This window comes from Schistocerca nitens, chromosome 9 (assembly GCF_023898315.1).
Source record: "Schistocerca nitens isolate TAMUIC-IGC-003100 chromosome 9, iqSchNite1.1, whole genome shotgun sequence".
NCBI classification, from domain to species: Eukaryota; Metazoa; Arthropoda; class Insecta; order Orthoptera; family Acrididae; genus Schistocerca; species Schistocerca nitens.
Genome location: NC_064622.1, coordinates 329,908,620 through 329,929,060, shown reverse-complemented (window position 1 = coordinate 329,929,060; position 20,441 = coordinate 329,908,620). Strand labels below are relative to the sequence as shown.

Genomic DNA, 20,441 nt, shown 5'->3' with positions numbered 1-20,441 from the left:
ACCATTCGATTCATGTGCGTATTCATATTGTATACTGTAGAATTCTTTACAGACGAATGGAAAAACTGGTAGAAGCAGACCTCGGGGAAGATCAGTTTGGATTCCGTAGAAATGTTGGAACACATGAGGCAATACTAACCTTACGACTTATCTTAGAAGAAAGATTAAGAAAAGGCAAACCTACGTTTCTAGCATTTGTAGACTTAGAGAAAGCTTTTGACAACGTTAACTGGAATACTCTCTTTCAAATTCTGAAGGTGGCAGGGGTAAAATACAGGGAGCGACAGGCTATTTACAATTTGTACGGAAACCATATGGCAGTTATAAGAGTCGAGGGGCATGAAAGGGAAGCAGTGGTTGGGAAAGGAGTGAGACAGGGTTGTAGCCTCTCCCCGATGTTGTTCAATCTGTATATTGAGCAAGCAGTAAAGGAAACAAAAGAAAAATTCGGAGTAGGTACTAAAATTCATGGAGAAGAAGTAAAAACTTTGAGATTCGCCGATGACATTGTAATTCTGTCAGAGACAGCAAAGGACTTGGAAGAGCAGTTGAACGGAATGGACAGTGTCTTGAAAGGAGGATATAACATGAACATCAACAAAAGCAAAATGAGGATAATGGAATGTAGTCAAATGAAATCGGGTGATGCTGAGGGGATTAGATTAGGAAATGAGACACTTAAAGTAGTAAAGGAGTTTTGCTATATAGGGAGTAAAATAACTGATGATGGTCGAAGTAGAGAGGATATAAAATGTAGACTGGCAATGGCAAGGAAATCGTTTCTGAAGAACAGAAATTTGTTAACATCGAGTATAGATTTAAGTGTCAGGAAGTCGTTTCTGAAAGTATTTGTATGGAGTGTAGCCATGTTTATGTGAAACATGGACGATAACTAGTATGGACAAGAAGAGAATAGAAGCTTTCGAAATGTGGTGCTACAGAAGAATGCTGAAGATAAGGTGGGTAGATCACGTAACTAATGAGGAGGTATTGAATAGGATTGGGGAGAAGAGAAGTTTGTGGCACAACTTGACTAGAAGAAGGGATCGGTTGGTAGGACATGTTTTGAGGCATCAAGGGATCATCAATTTAGTATTGGAGGGCAGTGTGGAGGGTAAAAATCGTAGAGGGAGACCTAGAGATGAATACACTAAGCAGATTCAGAAGGATGTAGGTTGTAGTAGGTACTGGGAGATGAAGAAGCTTGCACAGGATAGAGTAGCATGGAGAGCTGCATCAAACCAGTCTCAGAACTGAAGACCACAACAACAACAACAACAAACTGTAGACTCAGCAGTATTTGGCTTGTAATGAGGCAACTACGTATCCCAGCCCGAGGCAACGGAACCAGCAAAAAATTTTAATATTTCAACTCTATGTGGGTATGTAGTTGAGGGCCACTCACCACTCATTTTTCTATTAACTGAAAGCCTGCAGCTGTAAAACAAAATAGTATCATTGAAGCTAAGAAGACATCAGATGTTTTCCAAAGTAGCAGCTCTCTTTATAATCTACTCGATTTAATTCAGATGACACAAACCTTAACAGCATTAAACTGTGTTGTGATAGCTTATTGTAAGCAAAATATACAGAGTATTAAGTTTCTGCGATGTGTTGGTCTTATGGTAATGCATACTTTCACTCGTTCGACATCTCTGCAAGCCATCCTTGGTGGTTTCAACGGAACACGATGAATGAATGAATGAAGGAAGGAATGAACGCTGTGGTGAATATTGAACCTACCTGCATTATGATCAAGTGGGATTGTATGACTGGTTACGCTCACTATAAATAAATGAGTTCAAGGATGTAAGCAGTATTTATTGTTGTCCCCGGTGATACACTTCCACTAAGTTTCCTGTAGTAATAGCCAACATTTTATAGTTTCCGGAAAGATAATTTCGATAGAGAGATGACAACGAGAGATGTATGTAATTTTTATCATTAAGCAGTGTCTTTTCTTAGAGAAATGTTTGTACTAACAATGTAAAAAACTGTAAATAGGAAGGAAACAGGGTTATTTTTAATTAGGAAATGTCGCCGTTGTTCCACAGACTCGATCATTGGAATGCTCAGCGGGAAAGGAACTTTTATTCCAAGGTGACAACTGCTGTACTTATATAGAATCACTCTCGTGCGATCCACGACAGCAGTAGCTTGCCGTTGTGCTCAATCCAGTGACGCTCTCGCACGCTCCGTGTGATACAGGAAATTGAACAGCGTGTACGAAGTGTTCAGCACCTGGAAAATAAAATCATGCCGTAAAGCATGTTCGACCAGACAGCTGCTCAGTATACCTGGAATAACAGCAAATATCTTTCAAGTTAGAGGCTTATCTGCTGAGGACACAAAGCTCTTGTCATAATCATAAATAAGGTGTCGCGGATTAACTCCACACTGTCGCTTGCTCCAAAAAGTGCGCGCTTACGGTCTATCCGATGACATATGCGGTTGGATAGAAAGATTTGTGACAGACAGAGAGCAGTATGTCGTCCTGAAAGGGGTGACTTCAACAGAAACAAGCGTAACTTCAGGTGTGCCCCAGGGCAGCGTAATAGGTCCGCTGCTTTTTACGATTTACATAAACGATCTGGTTGATGGTATTGACAGCGGTATTAGACTGTTTGCCGATGATACTGTAGTCTACAGGAAAGTAGTATCACACGAAAGTTGTGAACAAATCAATGAGGATTTGCAGAAAATTAATGCGTGGTATAATGACTGGCAGTTATCTCTCAGTATCAGTAAGAGTAACCTACTGCGTATAACAAGGACGAAATCCCCATCAATGTACGAGCACAAAATAAATGCCCAGTCTTTGGAAGCAGTAACATCCGTCAAGTATCTGGGTGTGGCTATTCGAAATGATCTCAAATGGAATGATCAGATTACACAAGTGACGGGTAAGGCAAACTCTAGACGGCGTTTTTTTGGTAGAATCCTGAAGTGATGCAGTCTTTCAACAAAGGAAATAGCTTACAACACGTTAGTTCGTCTGTGTGGGACCCTTACCAGTTGGGTCTGATTCAAGAGATTGATGAGGTCCAGCGGCAAGATTCGTGACTGGTGCATTTAGCCATCGCGAGAGCGTTACAAATCTCATAGAAAGTTTGAAGTGGGACACACTTGCAGTTAGACAACGTGCTAAACGGAAGGGGCTCCTCACTAAATTCCGAAATCTGATCTTCTCCGAGGATGTAGAGCATATATTATTGCCACCAACTTTCAAATCGCGCAGTGATCACCATTCAAAGATAAGGGAAATTAGAGCTCGTACTGAGGCGTTCAGATAGTCGTTTTACCCTCACGCGATTCGCTAGTGGAACAGTGGGGGGGAAATATGACTTTGGCGCGAACTGTGCCCTCTGCCACACACCACTTGGTGGCTAGCGGAGTATATATGCAGATGTAAATGTAGAACTGCTCTGAAGAACAAAAAAGATGTGATGCTGATAGTAGTTTTTCTCCTGGATTCAAGAATCAGTTTTTCCCCATTACTCAAGGTTTTCGAGAGACAGGCGGTTATAATTTGGAACTGTTTAATATTTTCTAAAATCTTAACTATACAATATTCATACATTTTGACCCATCTAGAAAGTAAAAAACTACTATTTTACGCTATATTTCACCTATGGAACACCCCTCCTAATGGTATTAACAATAATGGCCCAGAAATTAGGCTTCCATTTGGTTTGATACCTCATTTCCATAGCTGCAATCTCCTGATGAAAGTGTTTCCTCGCTCATCGTTCACTGCGCCCAGATTTTTCGGAAAGAATTGTAGTTGCGACTGGAGCAGTAAGTAATATCACAACTCAAATTTTTATAAGATGTTATAAGATTATTGACATTATCAAGTCAGTTTTCTGCCTTTTTATTTCCCATTAAAATATGAGTAATTTTTTGAATGGTTCCCAAGCTGCTTTCTCCAGTGGATTCAATAGTTCCTCAGACATTTCATCATCAATCAGTGATCGTATTTGTGGATCCTCAAATATTTCTTCTTTAATTTTTGCTTCACTAATTTTAGGAGACATCTTTTTTAAGTACATGAAACCAAGGTATTATGCAAGGATTTGGCTAAATTCTTCAGTACTACTAATTTGATATGTAACGGAGGTAGGCGAGTATTTTAGGATTACACAGTACATCATACTTCAGATTTTTCTGTCCGGGAGTGAATGACTCGCACGTTGACCATTCGCCTATAAAGTAATGGTTTTTTCTGTCCCTGTTATCCCATTGACACAAAAAATAACAGAACTTTCTGTAACCAAGATGCACACCAAAAAGAACTGTAGTTACCTTCAAAACACCTCACACATTCCTTTTCCTACACTAGGTACTCAAGCTTTCCCAATATAAATTTAAAGTTCCCACATGTTTCTTTCATACTAGCAGAGTGAGCTACAGGCATGATGGGAATTCGTTATCGCTCCGCAGAAGCTGCATTGACTTTAGAGGAGTCAATGAACAAGAGACATTTTTTTGGGCTATACTCAATACGAAATGTGTCCATAAGAGAAGAAATGCCAGTACAAAACAGTAAGGCAATTTGTTCAGAAAAACAGTCTTTAAATTGAGAATGACGATTACGATAAGACATACGTTTGTGTTCTTTTGAAGAAGATTCCGTCTTTTCAGCCGGGAACCAAGCATTTCGACCTCTTTTCGGATAACTTTAAATCTCGTATGAGATGGTTTACATGTTATTAAGTCGATAAGCAAGGCTCAGGCGAACAGATTTGTTCATAAGCTGCGTCATAAAACTGTTTATTTTCATTTCTTGCTTCCATCAGAATCTGAATTCTCTTCATCAGATGTCACGTGTTCTGTAGGCTTTGGTATGGGCGGTTCTTCGCAGTGTGGAACTGGTGTCATTGCATATTGCAATTTGGGGTACACCACTGTATGTTTTGATTTTGACATTGTCACCTTAACTTTTATGAAGCAGAAACAACAGTCAGATGAGTGATATTCAGATTCCCTCCAAATCGCAGAGATAGCAAACTATCCTAACGTATCCGTTAGGATAGTGCGGCGAAATTTGGCGTTAATGGGCTATGGGAGCAGACGACCGACGAGACTGTCTTTGCTATCAGCACGAAATCCCCTGCAGTGCCTCTCCTGGACTCGTGACCATATCGGATGGACTCTAGATGACTGTAAAACCATGGCTTGGTCATATGAGTCCCGACTTCAGTTGGTAAGAGCTGATAATAGGGTTCGAATGTGGCGCAGACCCCACGAAGCTATGGGCCCTGGTTGTCAACAAGCTGGCAAGCTGGCGGTGGCTCTGTAATAGTGTGAACTGAATCCGATTATTGACTGGAAATGTTTATCTTCGTCTGTCTGGAGACTATTTGCAGCTATTCATGTACTTAATTTCCCAGACAACGGTGGAATTTTTATTCATGACAGTTGTGGTGTCACCACCAGACACCACACTTGCTAGGTGGTAGCCTTTAAATCGGCCGCGGTCCGTTATTATACGTCGGACCAGCGTGTCGCCACTATCAGTGATTGCAGACCGAGCGCCACCACACTGCAGGTCTAGTCTAGAGAGACTCCCTAGCACTCGCCCCAGTTGTACAGCCGACTTTGCTAGCGATGGTTCACTGTCTACATACGCTCTCATTTGCAGAGACGACAGTTTAGCATAGCCTTCAGCTACGTCATTTGCTACGACCTAGCAAAGCGTCATATTCAGTTACTATGAATGTATTCTGAACAGATAATATTGTGAATCATGTACCGTCAAGAGCGACGTTCATCATTAATGGATTAAAGTTAAGTATCAAACTAATTACGTCCGCTTTCTGAATTCTAATTCCTTGTCATGTTCCAGACCTGACGTCAGTATAGTTCTTCCCTCCTCACGCCAGCCTGCGTGAGCTAAATCGCATGCATTTCTGCCTCCACTAGTAACACGGTGTTGGCTCTTCTGCCAACACAACAACAATGTGTCGTGTCACTAGACCACATTTGTCCGCGATTGGTTTGAAGAACATTCTGGACAGTTCGAGCGAATGGTGTGGCCACCCAGATCGCCCGACGTGAATCCCACTCGAATGTTTATGGGGCATAACCGAGAGAGCCGTTTGTGCACGAACTCCTGCACCGGCAACACTTTCGCAGTTATGGACAGCTATGAAGCAGCAGGGCTCAGTATGTTTGCAGGGTACTTCCAACGCTTTGCTGAGTCCATGCCACTTCGAGCTGCTGCACTACGCCGTGCAAAAGGAGGTATGACACTATATTAGGAAGTATCTCGTGACTTTTGTCGCCTCAGTGTGAAACAACAAGGTTTCTCTTTACGCCTGATAAGCTTAGGTTTCGTGAGCGCCCCTTTTATAACAGCGACACCGCGCACGCTACTGACCTGGATGACCATCTCCTTGGACAGCGGGTAGAGCAGGCCGACCTTGAGGCTGGCGGCTCTGGAAGAGCGCAGGCAGAAGACGAGCAGCAGCCGCTTGCAGCGCCCGTCGCCGTCCGGCCAGCCACAGCTGAAGGCCGAGTGGACCAGGCGCTCGCTCTGCACAGCAACCCAAACGAGTGAACTTTAGAGGTTGGACAAAACAGTATGAACTCTCACCTGTTGTGCTGTAGGGACACATCTGTCATGCTCAGCAGGCTGAACGCTTCTACATCTACATCCATACTCCGCAAGCGACCTGACGGTGTGTGGCGGAGGGTACTTTGAGTACCTCTATCGGTTCTCCCTTCTATTCCAGCCTCGTATTATTCGTGGAAAGAAAGATTGTCGGTATGCCTCTGTGTGGGCTCTAATCTCTCTGATTTTATCCTCACGGTCTCTTCGTGAGATATACGTAGGAGGGAGCAATATACTGCTTGACTCCTCGGTGAAGGTATGTTCTCGAAGCAAAAGCCCGTACCGAGCTGCTGAGCGTCTCTCCTGCAGAGTCTTCCACTGGAGTTTATCTATCATCTCCGTAACGCTTTCGCGATTACTAAATGATCCTGTAAGAAGCGCGATGCTCTCCGTTGGATCTTCTCTATCTCTTCTATCAACCCTATCTTGTACGGATCCCACACCAGTGAGCAGTATTCAAGCAATGGGCGAAGAAGTGTACTGTAACCTACTTCCTTTGTTTTCGGATTGCATTTCCTTAGGATTATTCCAATGAATCTCAGTCTGGCATCTGCTTTACCGACGATCAGCTTTATATGATCATTCCATTTGAAATCACTCCTAATGCCTACTCCCAGATAATTTATGGAAAACTGCTTCCAGTTGCTGATCTGCTATATTGTAGCTAAATGATAAAGGATCTTTCTTTTTACGTTCAAATGGTTCAAATGGCTCTGAGCATTATGGGACTCAACATCTGAGGCCATCAGTCCCCTAGAAATTAGAACTACTTAAACCTAACTAACCTAAGGACATCACAAACATCCATGCCCCAGGCAGGATTCGAACCTGCGACCGTAGCAGTTGCGCGGTTCTAGACTGAAGCTTCTTTCTATGTATTCGCAGCACATTACACTTGTCTACATTGAGATTCAATTGGATTCCCTGCACCATGCGTCAATTCGTTGCAGATCCTCCTGCATTTCAGTACAATTTTCCATTGTTACAACCTCTCGATATACTAAAGCATCACCCGCAAAAAGCCTCAGTGAACTTCCGATGTTATCCACAAGGTCATTTATATATATTGTGAATAGCAACGGTCCTACGATACTCTCCTGTGGCACACCTGAAATCACTCTTACTTCGGAAGACTTCTCTCCATTGAGAATGACATGCTGCGTTCTGTTATCTAGGAACTCTTCAATCCAGTCACACAATTGATCTGATAGTCCATCTGGGCACAGATGCTTTACCATCGGCCAATAGTATCTTGTATCACAGATTTGTTGTTTCATTAGGAAGAGTCTTTGTGTGTTTCTGATGGAGTGTAATTCGTGTCTCCGCTGTATTCTGGACATTCTGTCTGTCTTTTTTTGGGTTGGGGGTGGGAGGTGGTGTCATCAGCCAGCTGACTAGTTTTATACGACTCGCTAGCACTTTCTCTGACGCGCCAACCACTTCATCTCAGAATAACACTTAGTTCTAATGTCCTCAATTATTTGTTGGAAAACTCTTCCATTTGGTGTGCAAGACGCTTGAAACAGTTGAAATACCATCTAACGTCAAGAAGAATGTAATAATACCATTTCCAAAGAAAGCAGTTGCGACAGTTGTGAAAATTACCGAACTATCAGTTTCGTAAGTCGTGGTTGAAAAACAATAACACAAATTTTTCATAGAATAATAGAAAAACTGGTAGAAACCGACCTCGGAGAAGATCAGTTTGGATTTAGGAGAAATGGAGGAACAGGCGAGGCAATACTAACACTTCAACGTACCTTAAAATATAGGTTACGTTAAGGCAAAACTACTTTTATAGCATCTGTATACCTCGAGAGAGTTTTTGACAATGTTGACTGGAATACTCGTTTTGAAATTTTGAAGGTGGCAGGGGTCAAATACAGAGAGGGAACGGCTCTGCACGACTTGTACAGAAACCAGACAGCTGTTCTAAGACTCGACTGACATAAAAGGTAATCAATGGTTGAGAAGAAAATGAGACAGGATTTTAACCTGTCCCCGATGATATTCAATCTGTGCACTAAACAGGAAGTAAAGGAAAAGAAAGAAAAATTTGTGTAGAAATGAAATTTTAGGAAGAAGAAATAGAAAATTTGAGGTTTGCCGACAGCATCTCAATTCTGTCAGAGAGAGCAGAGCATTTGAAACAGCAGATAAGTGGAATAGACAGCGTCTTGAAAGGCTGATGTAAGATGAACTTGAACAAAAGAAAAACAAGGATAATGGAATATAATGGAATTAAATCAGGTGACAGTGAGTGAATTAGATTAGGAAACAAGACACTTAAAGTCGTAGATGAGCTGTGCTCTTGGGACAGCAAAATAACTAATGAGGCCTAAGCAGAGAGGATATGTAGACTGGCAATGGCAGCGTTTCCGAGAGATTTGTTAACATCGAGTATAGACCTAAGTGTTAGGAAGTCTTTGTAAAGGTACTTGTCTGTACTGTAGCCATGTACGGACGTGAAACATGGTCGATAAACAGCTTAGACAATAAGGGGATAGAAGCTTTAGAAATGTTATGCTATAACAGAATGCTGAACATTGGATGGGTAGAGTACGTAACTAATGAGCAGAAAATGAATAGAATTTGGCAGCAAAGAAATTCGTGGCTCTATCTAAGTAGAAGAAGGGATCGGTTGATAGGGCACATTTTAAGACACCAATGGATCATAAATTTAGTATTGGAGGCAAGCGTGGGGGGTAAAATACGTAGAGGGAGGCCAAAAGATGAACAAAATAAGCAGATTGAGAAGGATGTAGGTTGAAGTAGTGATTCGGAGATGAAGAGGCTTACACAGTATAGAGTAGCATGGAGAGCTGCATCAAACCAGTGTTCAGACTGAAGACCACAACAACAACATACCAACCTGTGTCTTCATCTAAAGTTTCTACCATCTGCAACTACCTCTAGTACCTGGAAGTTACTCTCTGATGTCTTAGCACATGTCCTGTCAGGCTGTGTTGTCAGTGTTTTCTACATATCCATCTCTTCATTGATTATGCAGAGAATCTCCTGATTTCTTTTTTTATCAGATCATCTAATTATCAACGTTCTTCTATCGCATCACATTCGAGTCTCTTCTTTTACGATTTACATAAGTCTGGTGAATGCCTGGAGCACCATCTTCCACCGTTTGTAGTGCCAAGTGAGGTGCAGAGGTGGTGATATTACAGTATGTGGTTGTTATGGTTTTCTTAGAGCACTTAAGAAAAGGCTAAATGAGGACAGACATTTTACACCATTGTGTACTGCGTACACTAGAGGAACAGTTAGCAGGTGAAGGGTGGACAGACTCCTAGCAGTGTCCACTGATGTGTGTCCGGATACTTTCGATCAGATATATTACACAAAGCACCTTTCGATATCTGCAGAGAGTACTTCGTATTTCAGTATCACTTCCCGCTTTCGTGTTCCAATCGCGAATAGTGAGTGGTAATCCTTGTGCGAGATTAAACATCTCTGATTTTACCTTTAGAGTATTTTTGCGAGAAATATGAGGAGAAATCAGCATGCACGTACACTGTCGAAATTTTAACAGCAATCCACATTGTGATACACTACCCCTCCCCTTTAGCGTCTGGAGTTGGATGAGCATCTCGCTGAGGCTTTCGCAGTTACTAAACGAACCTGTGACGAACCGCGCTGCTTTTCTTTGGATCTTCTATGTTTGACCTATCAATCCCAGTTTGTAACGACCCCAGCGTCAGAGGCAATACAAAAGTATCGGTCGAACAAAAGCTTTGTAAACTGCATGCTTTGTGGGTAGACTACATGTCCTGAGGATTCTTCCGTTTACTTGTCGGCAGCCTGAGCTTCATGCCATAACTTTTATGTGGTTTCACAGTAAATTACTCCGTAGTCTATACAGACTCCCAGACATTTAACTGATGTGGCTTTTCCCAATGACTGTTCTTCAATCGTGTAATAAAACAATAAAGGGTCTTTCCGCCTATCTATGGGTTACACGTTACATTTACTTACCTTGTTTATACTGAGGGTCAAATGCCAATTCTTGCACCAAAGAGTCTACCTTCTGCAGGTCGTCTTGCATTTCGCTACAATTTTCTAGAGTTGCAACTTTTCTGTACATAGCAGCAACATTTGCGAACAGTGTCATGGAATTGTCCTAAGTTATCCGTAGGACATTAGTCTACACTGAAGAGCCGAAGAAACTGGTACACCTGCCCAATATCGCGTAGGGCCCTCGCGCGCACGCAGAAGTGCCGCAAAACAACGTGGCATGGACTCGATTAATGTCTGGAGTAGTGCTGGAGGGAACTGACACCATGAATACTGCAGGGCTCTCCATAAACATGTAAAAGTACGAGGGTGTGGAGATCTCTTCTGCACAGCACGTTGCAAGGTATCCCCGATATGCTCAATAATGTTCTGGTCTGGGGAGTTTGGTGACCAGCGAAAGTGTTAAAACTCAGAAGAGTATTCTTGCAGCCACTCTGTACCAATTTGGGGCGTGTGAGGTGTCGCATTGTCATGCTGGAAATGCCCAAGTCCGTCAAAATGCACAATGGACATAAATGGATGCAGATGATCAGACAGGATGCTTACGTACGTGTAACCCGTCAGAGTCACATCTAGACGTATCAGCAGTCCCATGTCACTCCAACTGCACAAGCGCCACTCCATTACCACACGCCATTACAGAGCGTCCACCAGCTTGAACAGTCCCCTGTTGTCATGCAGGTCCACGGATTCACGAGGTTGTCTTCATACCCGCACACGTCCATCCGTTCGATATAATTTGTAACCAGACTCGTCCGACCAGGCAACATGTTTCCACTCCTCAACAGTCCAATGTCTGTGTTGAAGGGCCCAGGCGAGGCATGAATCTTTGTGTCGTGCCGTCACCAAGGGCACACGAGTGAGCCTTCGGCTCCGAAAGCCCATAACGATGATGTTTCATTGAGTAGTTCGCACGCTGACACTTGTTGATGGTCCAGCACTGAAATCTGCAGCAATTTGCGGAAGGGTTGCACTTTTGTCACGTTGAACGACACTCTTCAGTCGTCGTTAGTACCGTTCTTGCAGGATCTTTTTCCGGCCGCGACGATGTCGGAGATTTGATGCTTTACTGGATTCCTGATATCCACGGTACGCTCGTGAAATGGTGGTACGGGAAAATCTCCACTTCATCGCTACCTCGGAGATGCGGTGTCCCATCCGCTTATGCGCCGACTATAACATCACGTTCAAACTCACTTAAATCTTGATAACCAGCCATTGCAGCCGCAGTAACTGATCTAACAACTGCGCTAGACACTTGTCTAATATAGGCGTCGCCGACCACAGCCCCGTATTCTGCCTGTTTCCATATCTCTATATTCGAATACGCAAGCCTATATAAATTTCATTGGCGCTTCATTATTATCGGGAACAGTTATGGTCCTATAATACTGCCTTGGGGAGGCACCAGAAGATACATTTACGCCAGACGATGTCTCTCCGTTGAGGATGAAACGCGGTGTTCTGTTCCCGAAGAGCAATTTACAGTACTGTCGCATCCTGTTCTGATATTCCGTAAGCTCGCATTTTGGACGTGCGGAGTGGCCGCGCGGTAAGAGGCGCTAGCCACAAATTAAAAAAAAAAAAAAAAATGTTCAAATGTGAGTGAAATCTTATGGGACTTAACTGCTACGGTCATCAGTCCCTAAGCTTACACACTAATTAACCTAAATTATCCTCAGGACAAACACACACACCCATGCCCGAGGGTGGACTGGAACCTCCGCCGGGACCAATCACGAATTGCCCGGCCCCTCCTGCCGGCGGTTCGAGTCCTCCGTCGGGCTTGGGTGTGCCAGTTATTCCTAGCATAATTCAGTTTAAGTTGGTTTAAGTAGTGTGTAAGTCTATGGACCGATGATCTCAGCAGTTTGGTCCCTTAGGATCTCACACATACATGACATATTTGATATTTCACTGGTTTGATGGAGCTCTCCATGCTACTCTATCCTGTGTAAGTCTCATCATCTCCGAGTAACTACTGCAACCTATATCATTCTGAATCTGCTTATTTTATTCATCTCTTGGTCTCCCTCTACGATTTTCACCCCACCCGCTTCCCTTCACGTCTCAGAATGTGTCCTACCAACCGATGCCTTCTTTTGTTCAGGGCCGGCCGAAGTGGCCGTGCGGTTAAAGGCGCTGCAGTCTGGAACCGCAAGACCGCTACGGTCGCAGGTTCGAATCCTGCCTCGGGCATGGATGTTTGTGATGTCCTTAGGTTAGTTAGGTTTAACTAGTTCTAAGTTCTAGGGGACTAATGACCTCAGCAGTTGAGTCCCATAGTGCTCAGAGCCATTTGAACCATTTTGTTCAGGCTGTACCACAAAATCTAAATGGTTCAAATGGCTCTGAGCACTATGGGACTTAACATCTTAGGTCATCAGTCCCCTAGAACTTAGAACTAGTTAAACCTAACTAACCTAAGGACATCACACACATCCATGCCCGAGGCAGGATTCGAACCTGCGACCGTAGCAGTCGCGCGGCTCCGGACTGCGCGCCTAGAACCGCGAGACCACCGCGGCCGGCCTACCACAAAATCTCTTCTCCCCTATTCTATTCAGTACCTCCTCATAAGTTACGTTATCTACCCATCTAATCTTGAGCGTTCTTCTGTAGCACCACATTTCAAAAGCTCTATTTTCTGCGTGTCTGAACTATTTATCGTCCATGTTTCACTTCCGTACATGGCCACACTCATACAAATACTTTCAGAGAGGACTTCCTGACACTCAAATCTATACTCGACGTTAGCAAATTTCTCTTCTACAGAAACGCTTTTATTATCATTGACAGTCTACATTTTATATCCTCCCTGCTTCAACAGTCATCGGTTATTTTGCTTCCCAAATAGCAAAACTCATTTACTACTTTGTCTCATTTCCCAATCTAATTCCCTCAGCATCACTTGATTTAATTCGACTACTTTCCATAATCCTCGTTATGCTATCGTTGAATTTCGTATTATGTCTTCCTTTCAAGATACTGTCCATTCCGTTCAACTGCTCTTCCAAGTCCTTTGCTGTCTCTGGAAGAAGTACGATGTCATCGGCAAACCTCAAAGTTTTTATTTCTTCTCCATGGATACTCCGAATCTTTCTTTTGTTTCCTTTACTGCTTGCTCAATATACAGATCGAATAACGTCGGGGATAGGCTAAAATCCTCTCTCACCCCCTTTTCAACCACAGCTTCCCTTTCATGCCCCTCGACTCTTATAACTGCCATCTGGTTTCTGTACAAATTGTGAATAGCTTTTCGCTCCCTGTATTTGACCCCTGACACATCCAGAATTCGAAAGAGAGGATTCCAGCCAACATTGTCAAAAGCTTTCTGTACGTCTACAAATGTTAGAAACGTAGGCTTACCTTTCCTTAACCTAGCTTCTAAGTTACGTCGTAGGGTCAGTATTGCCTCGCGTGTTCCTACATTTTTCCGGAATCCAAACTGATCTTTCCCGAGGATGGCTTCTATAAGTTCTTCCATTCTTCTGTAAATGATTCGTGTTAGTATTTTGCAGCTGTGACTTATTAAATTGATAGTTCGGTAATTTTCACACCTGTCAGCACCTGCTTTCTTTGGAACTAGGATGATTGAATATTCTTCTTGAAGTCTGAGGGTATTTCGCCTGTCTCGTACACCTTGTTCACCAGATGGAAGAGTTTTGTTATGACCGCCCCTCTCAAGGCTTTCAGTAGCTCTAGTGGAATGTTGTCTACTCCCGGGGCCGTGTTTCGACTTAAATCTTTCAGTGCTTTGTCAAATCCTTCACGGAGTATCATACCTCCTTTCTCATCTTCCTCTACTTCCTCTTCCATTTTGATAATATTTTCCTCAAGAGCATCTCCCTTGTATAGACGTTCTATATACTCTATGATGATGATATCTGTTCTTTCGGACATGTCCGAAAGAACAGATACTATCTTCATTTAGTTAAGGCTAACCGGACACTGATCTTGTTCTGTGCTGGATGCACACGCATTGCCTGGGACTCGGTAAGTTGTCCGCCGTGAGTAATGAGTGTAATGGGCAGGGGCACTACGAATGTAGTGGTTGGACATTAAGTTGGGAATGTGGGTCTCAAGGGGATCGTGCAACGGATAAATACCTGCAGTCGCATTATCCTCTGTGCCCTCGGTGGCTCAGATGGATGCCGGCACTGTAGCTCGACGGGTTCTGTCAGAGAGCTGTTTGGCCTCTGTAATAAAAAACTGAGTGGAAGGATCAACAAACTAACTTTAACGCATGTCATGCGACGTCCGCAACGACCAAACAACGATAAAAAAAAAAAAAAAACATGGCTAGAGGGTCTGCCATGTAAGCAGGAGATCCCGGGTTCGATTCCCGGTCGGGGAACACATTTTCAACTGTCCCCGTTGATGTGTATCAACGCCTGTCGACAGCGTAGGGTCTTGATTTAATTATCATTTAATTCTATATACTCCTTCCGCCTTTCTGTTTCCCTTCTTTGCTTAGGACTGGTTTTCCATCTGAGCTCTTGATATTCATATAGGTGGTTCTCTGTTATACAGACTGCTATGGTGTGGCGTTATCAGGAATGTATAACAGATAACCATAATCGTTTGCTGCACCATCCGTTTTGGTATTGTGGTAGAATTTTTCTGGCAATCATAGATTTTCAACGCATTTATCTGCAACATATTTCACAAGACATTTAACGTTGTGTGGTGGAGGGTACTTCTGGTACCCCTACTCTATTCCAGTCGCAAATGGTGCGTAGGAAGAATGATTGTCGGTAAGCCTCTCTTAGCTCGATTTCTCGAATTTTCTCGTCATGGTCTTACGCGACACGTATGTGGTGGGAAGTAATACGTTGTCCGACTCTTCCTGGCAAGTGCTCTCGCGAAATTTCAATCGTAGACCTCTAAGTGACATACAACGCCTCTCCTGTAACGTCTGATAATGGAGTCTCTTGAGCATCTCGGTAACTCTCTCGCGTCGAGTTGTAAGTAGGCTGTTTAGGTTTTTTTATTGATAACGCCACCTCAGTATGAAAATCACCGGCTGTGCCGTGTGCAGTCTGTGGCTGCTTTGCATTGTTGTAATACTCAACCATTGTAGTGTTAGGCAGCTGGCTGTGAACAGCGCGTAGCGCTGGGCAGTTGGAGGTGAGCCGCCAGCAGTGGTGGGTGTGGGGAGAGAGATGGTGGAGTTTTGTAATTTGTCATGATATCAAGGTAAATACATTGTTTGTTCTCTATTAATATCTTTCATTTGCTAACTATCCCTATCAGTAGTTAGTGCCTTCCATAGTTTGAATCTTTTATTTAGCTGGCAGTAGTGGCGCTCGCTGTATTGCAGTAGCTTGAGCAGCGAAGATTTTTGTGAGGTAAGTGATTTGTGAAAGAGATAGTTTAATGTTAGTCAGGGCCATTCTCTTGTAGAGAATTTTGAAAGTCAGATTGCGTTGCGCTAACAAAATATTGTATGTTGAAAGTCAGATTGCGTTGCGCTAAAAAATATTGTGTGTCAGTTTAAGCACAGTCGTGTAAAATTGTTCAAAAGGGGACGTTTCATATGTCGACCCTTAGCCTAGGATACCTCACTGGAATCTTCTGATTTTTTCTTGTAGTTTGTGTAATTAGTGTAGCTTTTGTTTATTGCTAGCGCGTAATTTTAGAGAAAATCTCCTTTGTAGTTGTAGTTTTTCATTGTTGTACAATAAAACAGTTGTGGTATGCATGTAGATTTGCACCAAGTATTTCGCAGCTGCAATTAACTAGATATTATTTTCAGTGTTATGTTAATGTGTTCTCTTATTTTTGCTCTTGAAATTGTGTTTTTCTGTGTTGTCGTGTGAAATACTGTGACAATAATGGCGTGTGAAAAACGTAACACTAGGCTCCAAAGCAAACTGAGAAATAATAGTGACGACGAACGTAGTTTGCCAGCACCACTGTGTAATGAATTAACAGACGTTCAAAGTAGTAATTTGGTAATTGTGCATAGGGAAATGGAGCGGGTTGCAAACAATGGTGTAGACAGCGAAACAATTAGAGAACAGGGAAGCATTATCGATCGATCGGTCGGCAATAGCTCGGCTCAGGAATCCGAAATGACACGAGACGATCTCACAAATACTGTAGATTCAGGTTTTGGATACTCACCGTTTTCTCAAATAAGTCAAGACACATTTTCTGCTTGTCAAAATGTGAATGTTGCCGGTGCAAATGCACTGCCGAAAAGCGTAGAGGAACAGATTCCAGACACTAATGCATTGTTATTACAGCTAATGCAACAAATGGAACAACATCAGAGACAAACACTACAAAAGCTTCAAAAATTAGACACAATTGAACAAAGTCAGAAACAAATGGAACAAAATGAGAGACAAATACAGCAAAAGCTACAAAAGTTAGACGCAATGGAACAAAATCTTCACACCACGCTTGAACAAACACGTGAAGATTTGGCTGTTGAGTTGCATAACATCGAATCGAAATGTCAAAAGGTCTGTAATGACGTAAAGGCACGGATTTGTGAGCGTTTCCAACCTATTTTTTCGCGTCATGAAGATGCATTACAGAATTGCGAAGCGGCCATAAAGGAGCTGCAAACTATTGTTCATGAAAATCACGACACCTTGCAGGCTGAAATTGACTCAGTTGCATCTACCGATTCGGTTGTGCGGCTTGCGGAAACTCAGGAGAATTTGAAGGACACAGTAGAAAGACACATGGAGGAAATTAGTGCATTATCGGAGAAAGTAGTTGAACTTTCGGATCAGGTCATTGACTTATCTACAAAGGTGGATGATGATCTGAATGACACGAGACCTGTAGCTTTTACTGACGCAGAGGAGTATGAACAAGTTGGGAAATTCAAACAAAATCAGAATCAGATTAGTACGCAACACCAAAGAGAAATCCGCGAAGTACAAGATCGGCTGACACAGGTAATACAAGAATTGCGTATTTCAGAGGACGCTCGCGCCCCAGTGCTGGAGGAGGGACATGGAAGTGCGGAACAGCCACAAAATAGTGACACAGGACACTTCGGAAGTTATGAAAGAAATTGGCAATGTGCACCGAATTTTAAGATGGAACCGCCGACACGACCTAACAATGACCGATATGCTACTCGCCGACACAATGATTTTTACTATAAGCTGTTAAAAAAAAAAAAAAAAAAAAAAGGGGGCAGAATAACTTCAGACGCAACAGTTCAGCGCGCAGTTACGATTCCGGGAGAAATTCTCCACCACATGACCGACAAACAAGAAACTATGTAAACTACCGATATAACGACAGACCTGAATTTCATCAGAACTGGCGGGATTATAACAGAGCTGGGCCCTCTCGGCAAGGCGAATTTGTAGAGGTTCGGTCTCCGAATCCCATTAACGACGCGCGCCAACAGACAATGACCCGCACCGCAGGGAGCCGCGTGCGCCGGCTGGCTCCGAGAAAAATAACATAGACGCTAACCTTGAGAAAAATTCCAGTATTCTTTAACGACGTATACCGCATGATAATTGCATTGTTCAAACTCTGCGTACTAGGAAGAGTAAAGGTTTACACCACATTTCACACGTAAAACCGTTTATTGAAAGATAATCTGTTTTTTTTAATGCAACATTTTGGTTTACTTGCAAATACATTATGGATTCAAGGTGCTTTCTGAGAGGTACCAGGTGACACAGTGGTTAGTTTATTTGACAGCTACACGACTATATCACGACGCTACTAATGTGTGACACAATTTGCCTTGTTGCTTTTGCGGTGTATCTGTTTTATATCTGCACAGTTTTTCTGACTTCTTCTGGAAAGTAAAACATGTTTTTGTAGTAACTTTTGTGGTATAGCTACAATGAGACAGCCTTTTTCGTAGCACAACAATACGTTACAGTACAGTACTTTCTTCATCACAACAATAAGCGTAATAACTACGATATCTATACACAAAGCATTTCACTTTTGTGTATTATGAGGTAAGTACATTGACTTTAGCAGAACTTTGCTTACAGAGGACGATAACTACGACAGTTTCATAGAATTATCTTACAACATGACGCACAGTTTAGCGCTACAGGACACGTATTTGAGTGATTAATTTTATACTTAAAACATTTATTTTAAAGATTTTTTTTTACAAAGAAAGTTTTCCGTGATACATTTCATTCCATTGCTGTAATCTGTAACACCTGAGGGTATAATTACATTAATCCTCAGGGGGGTACACGCTTACTTTGTGTACCATGTGTGTGGCAACCACAAGGAACCCTAGCTAATATGGTATTTGCTTATACAACTTTACACATCGGTACCATATTTCTCCAACACAGTATTACACAGCTATCAGATCATTTAACTGAGAGAGACAAACATTTTTTTTACTACATTAGTGACAGATGCTTACGTAATTACACAGTTGAATAACTTCACACTTATGAAATTGTATTTTGTTTGTACTTTGTAAACTGTTCATATTTTTTTGGAACCATTGTGATACTATGTGAGCTTTGAATGATGTGTTTGGTATGGAATCATGATTTTTAAAGTACGTTTGAGGCAGATGACACTTTTGACATGAGCAGAGAATTTTTTTTAGGTTTTGAAATTAGAAAGCTACGACGATTTTGAGATTTGACTGAGGTGTTATGATGTTATTTTGACGACGACGATGTGTTTTGTGCTGCTGAGGTATGTTTATGGTCAAGAAGCTGATGCTATATGAGGAATTTGATTATGCTACGTATTTCATGTAATGAAATATTAAAGAAGCGTCGACGAATATATATATGTATAATAAGGTAAGGAGTAATGAGTAACGGTTAGGAACTCTGCCTTGTGAAGACGTATGTTGGAAACCGAGAATCGTACTTTTAGAATTATGAAATGTGTGTAAATGCGTGAATGTATCACAATGCCGACGAAAATTTTTTTTGGACGCTGTTATATTTATAGGATTTTGTTTCTACAGATTTGCAACGCTAATTCTTGACCTGTGAAATATTTTTATGTGAGACTGTCGTAGCGGAAACTGCTGTCGTAAATATTTCGGTAAGAAAGTTCAGTGACCACCTGCACGTAATGCGTCGCGGGCACCCACCTGGGCGACAGCCGCCCGAACAAAAAAAAAAAAAAGCCATTAGCCTTCCAGCGGCACAGGTAGAAGAAAAAAAAAAGGGGGAGGCCATTATAATCGCTATTGACATTCTTTTGTAGAAAGCATCGCAAAAACGACACGGTCGAACTTGAAAACATATGATTACACTGGATGCCTAATGAAATGACGAGAAATATTTTTATGTCTATACACCTGATTATGACTACTGTCTCTCTAGTTGAGAGATTTTTCTACTAACTTATGAAATACCTCATGACTACTGAATGATATTTTTATGCTTTGCTTTGTACATAGTTGCTTATTTCATTTGATATCTAGTTTCTAGCTGCACTGCAGCATTGGTTCAAATAGATGTACTAATATAAATATTTTCTGTCTACAGATCGAGTAAATAATAATTTAAAAAACAATGATGGAGCAAAAAAAAAAAATCATTTACCTTCACAGGAACTGCATACATAATTTTCTTTTCTAGTACTTAGTAATTTTTTTGTAGAATTAGTTTTTGTGGTGCACCACTTTAATTACTTAGACATTAAGATGTGATTATACATTTCCCTTATCTGCATTGTTATCTTTAGTGTACTATTTTTTCTGCTTGAGCTATGTCATATTTAGGTATAAGTTGCTGCTGTTTGCCAGGCATAGTGTTATTGAATTTGATTTTGTATTATTCTGTTAAGCCAGTTTTACTAATGATTTATTTTT

At 42.0% G+C, this 20,441-nt stretch overlaps 1 protein-coding gene across 1 annotated transcript in view; it reads right to left on the bottom strand.

The window, feature by feature from the left end:
- Positions 1 to 2,169: 2,169 nt before the first annotated feature.
- Positions 2,170 to 20,441, bottom strand: part of LOC126204222 (putative odorant receptor 71a) — a 55,981-nt gene continuing 37,709 nt past the window's right edge. The window contains exons 4-5 of the mRNA XM_049938619.1: positions 6,383 to 6,538; positions 2,170 to 2,241 (exon numbers count right to left, since the gene is read on the bottom strand). Of these exons, the coding sequence (XP_049794576.1) occupies positions 2,170 to 2,241; positions 6,383 to 6,538 (228 nt within the window). The remainder of the gene's footprint in view (positions 2,242 to 6,382; positions 6,539 to 20,441) is intronic.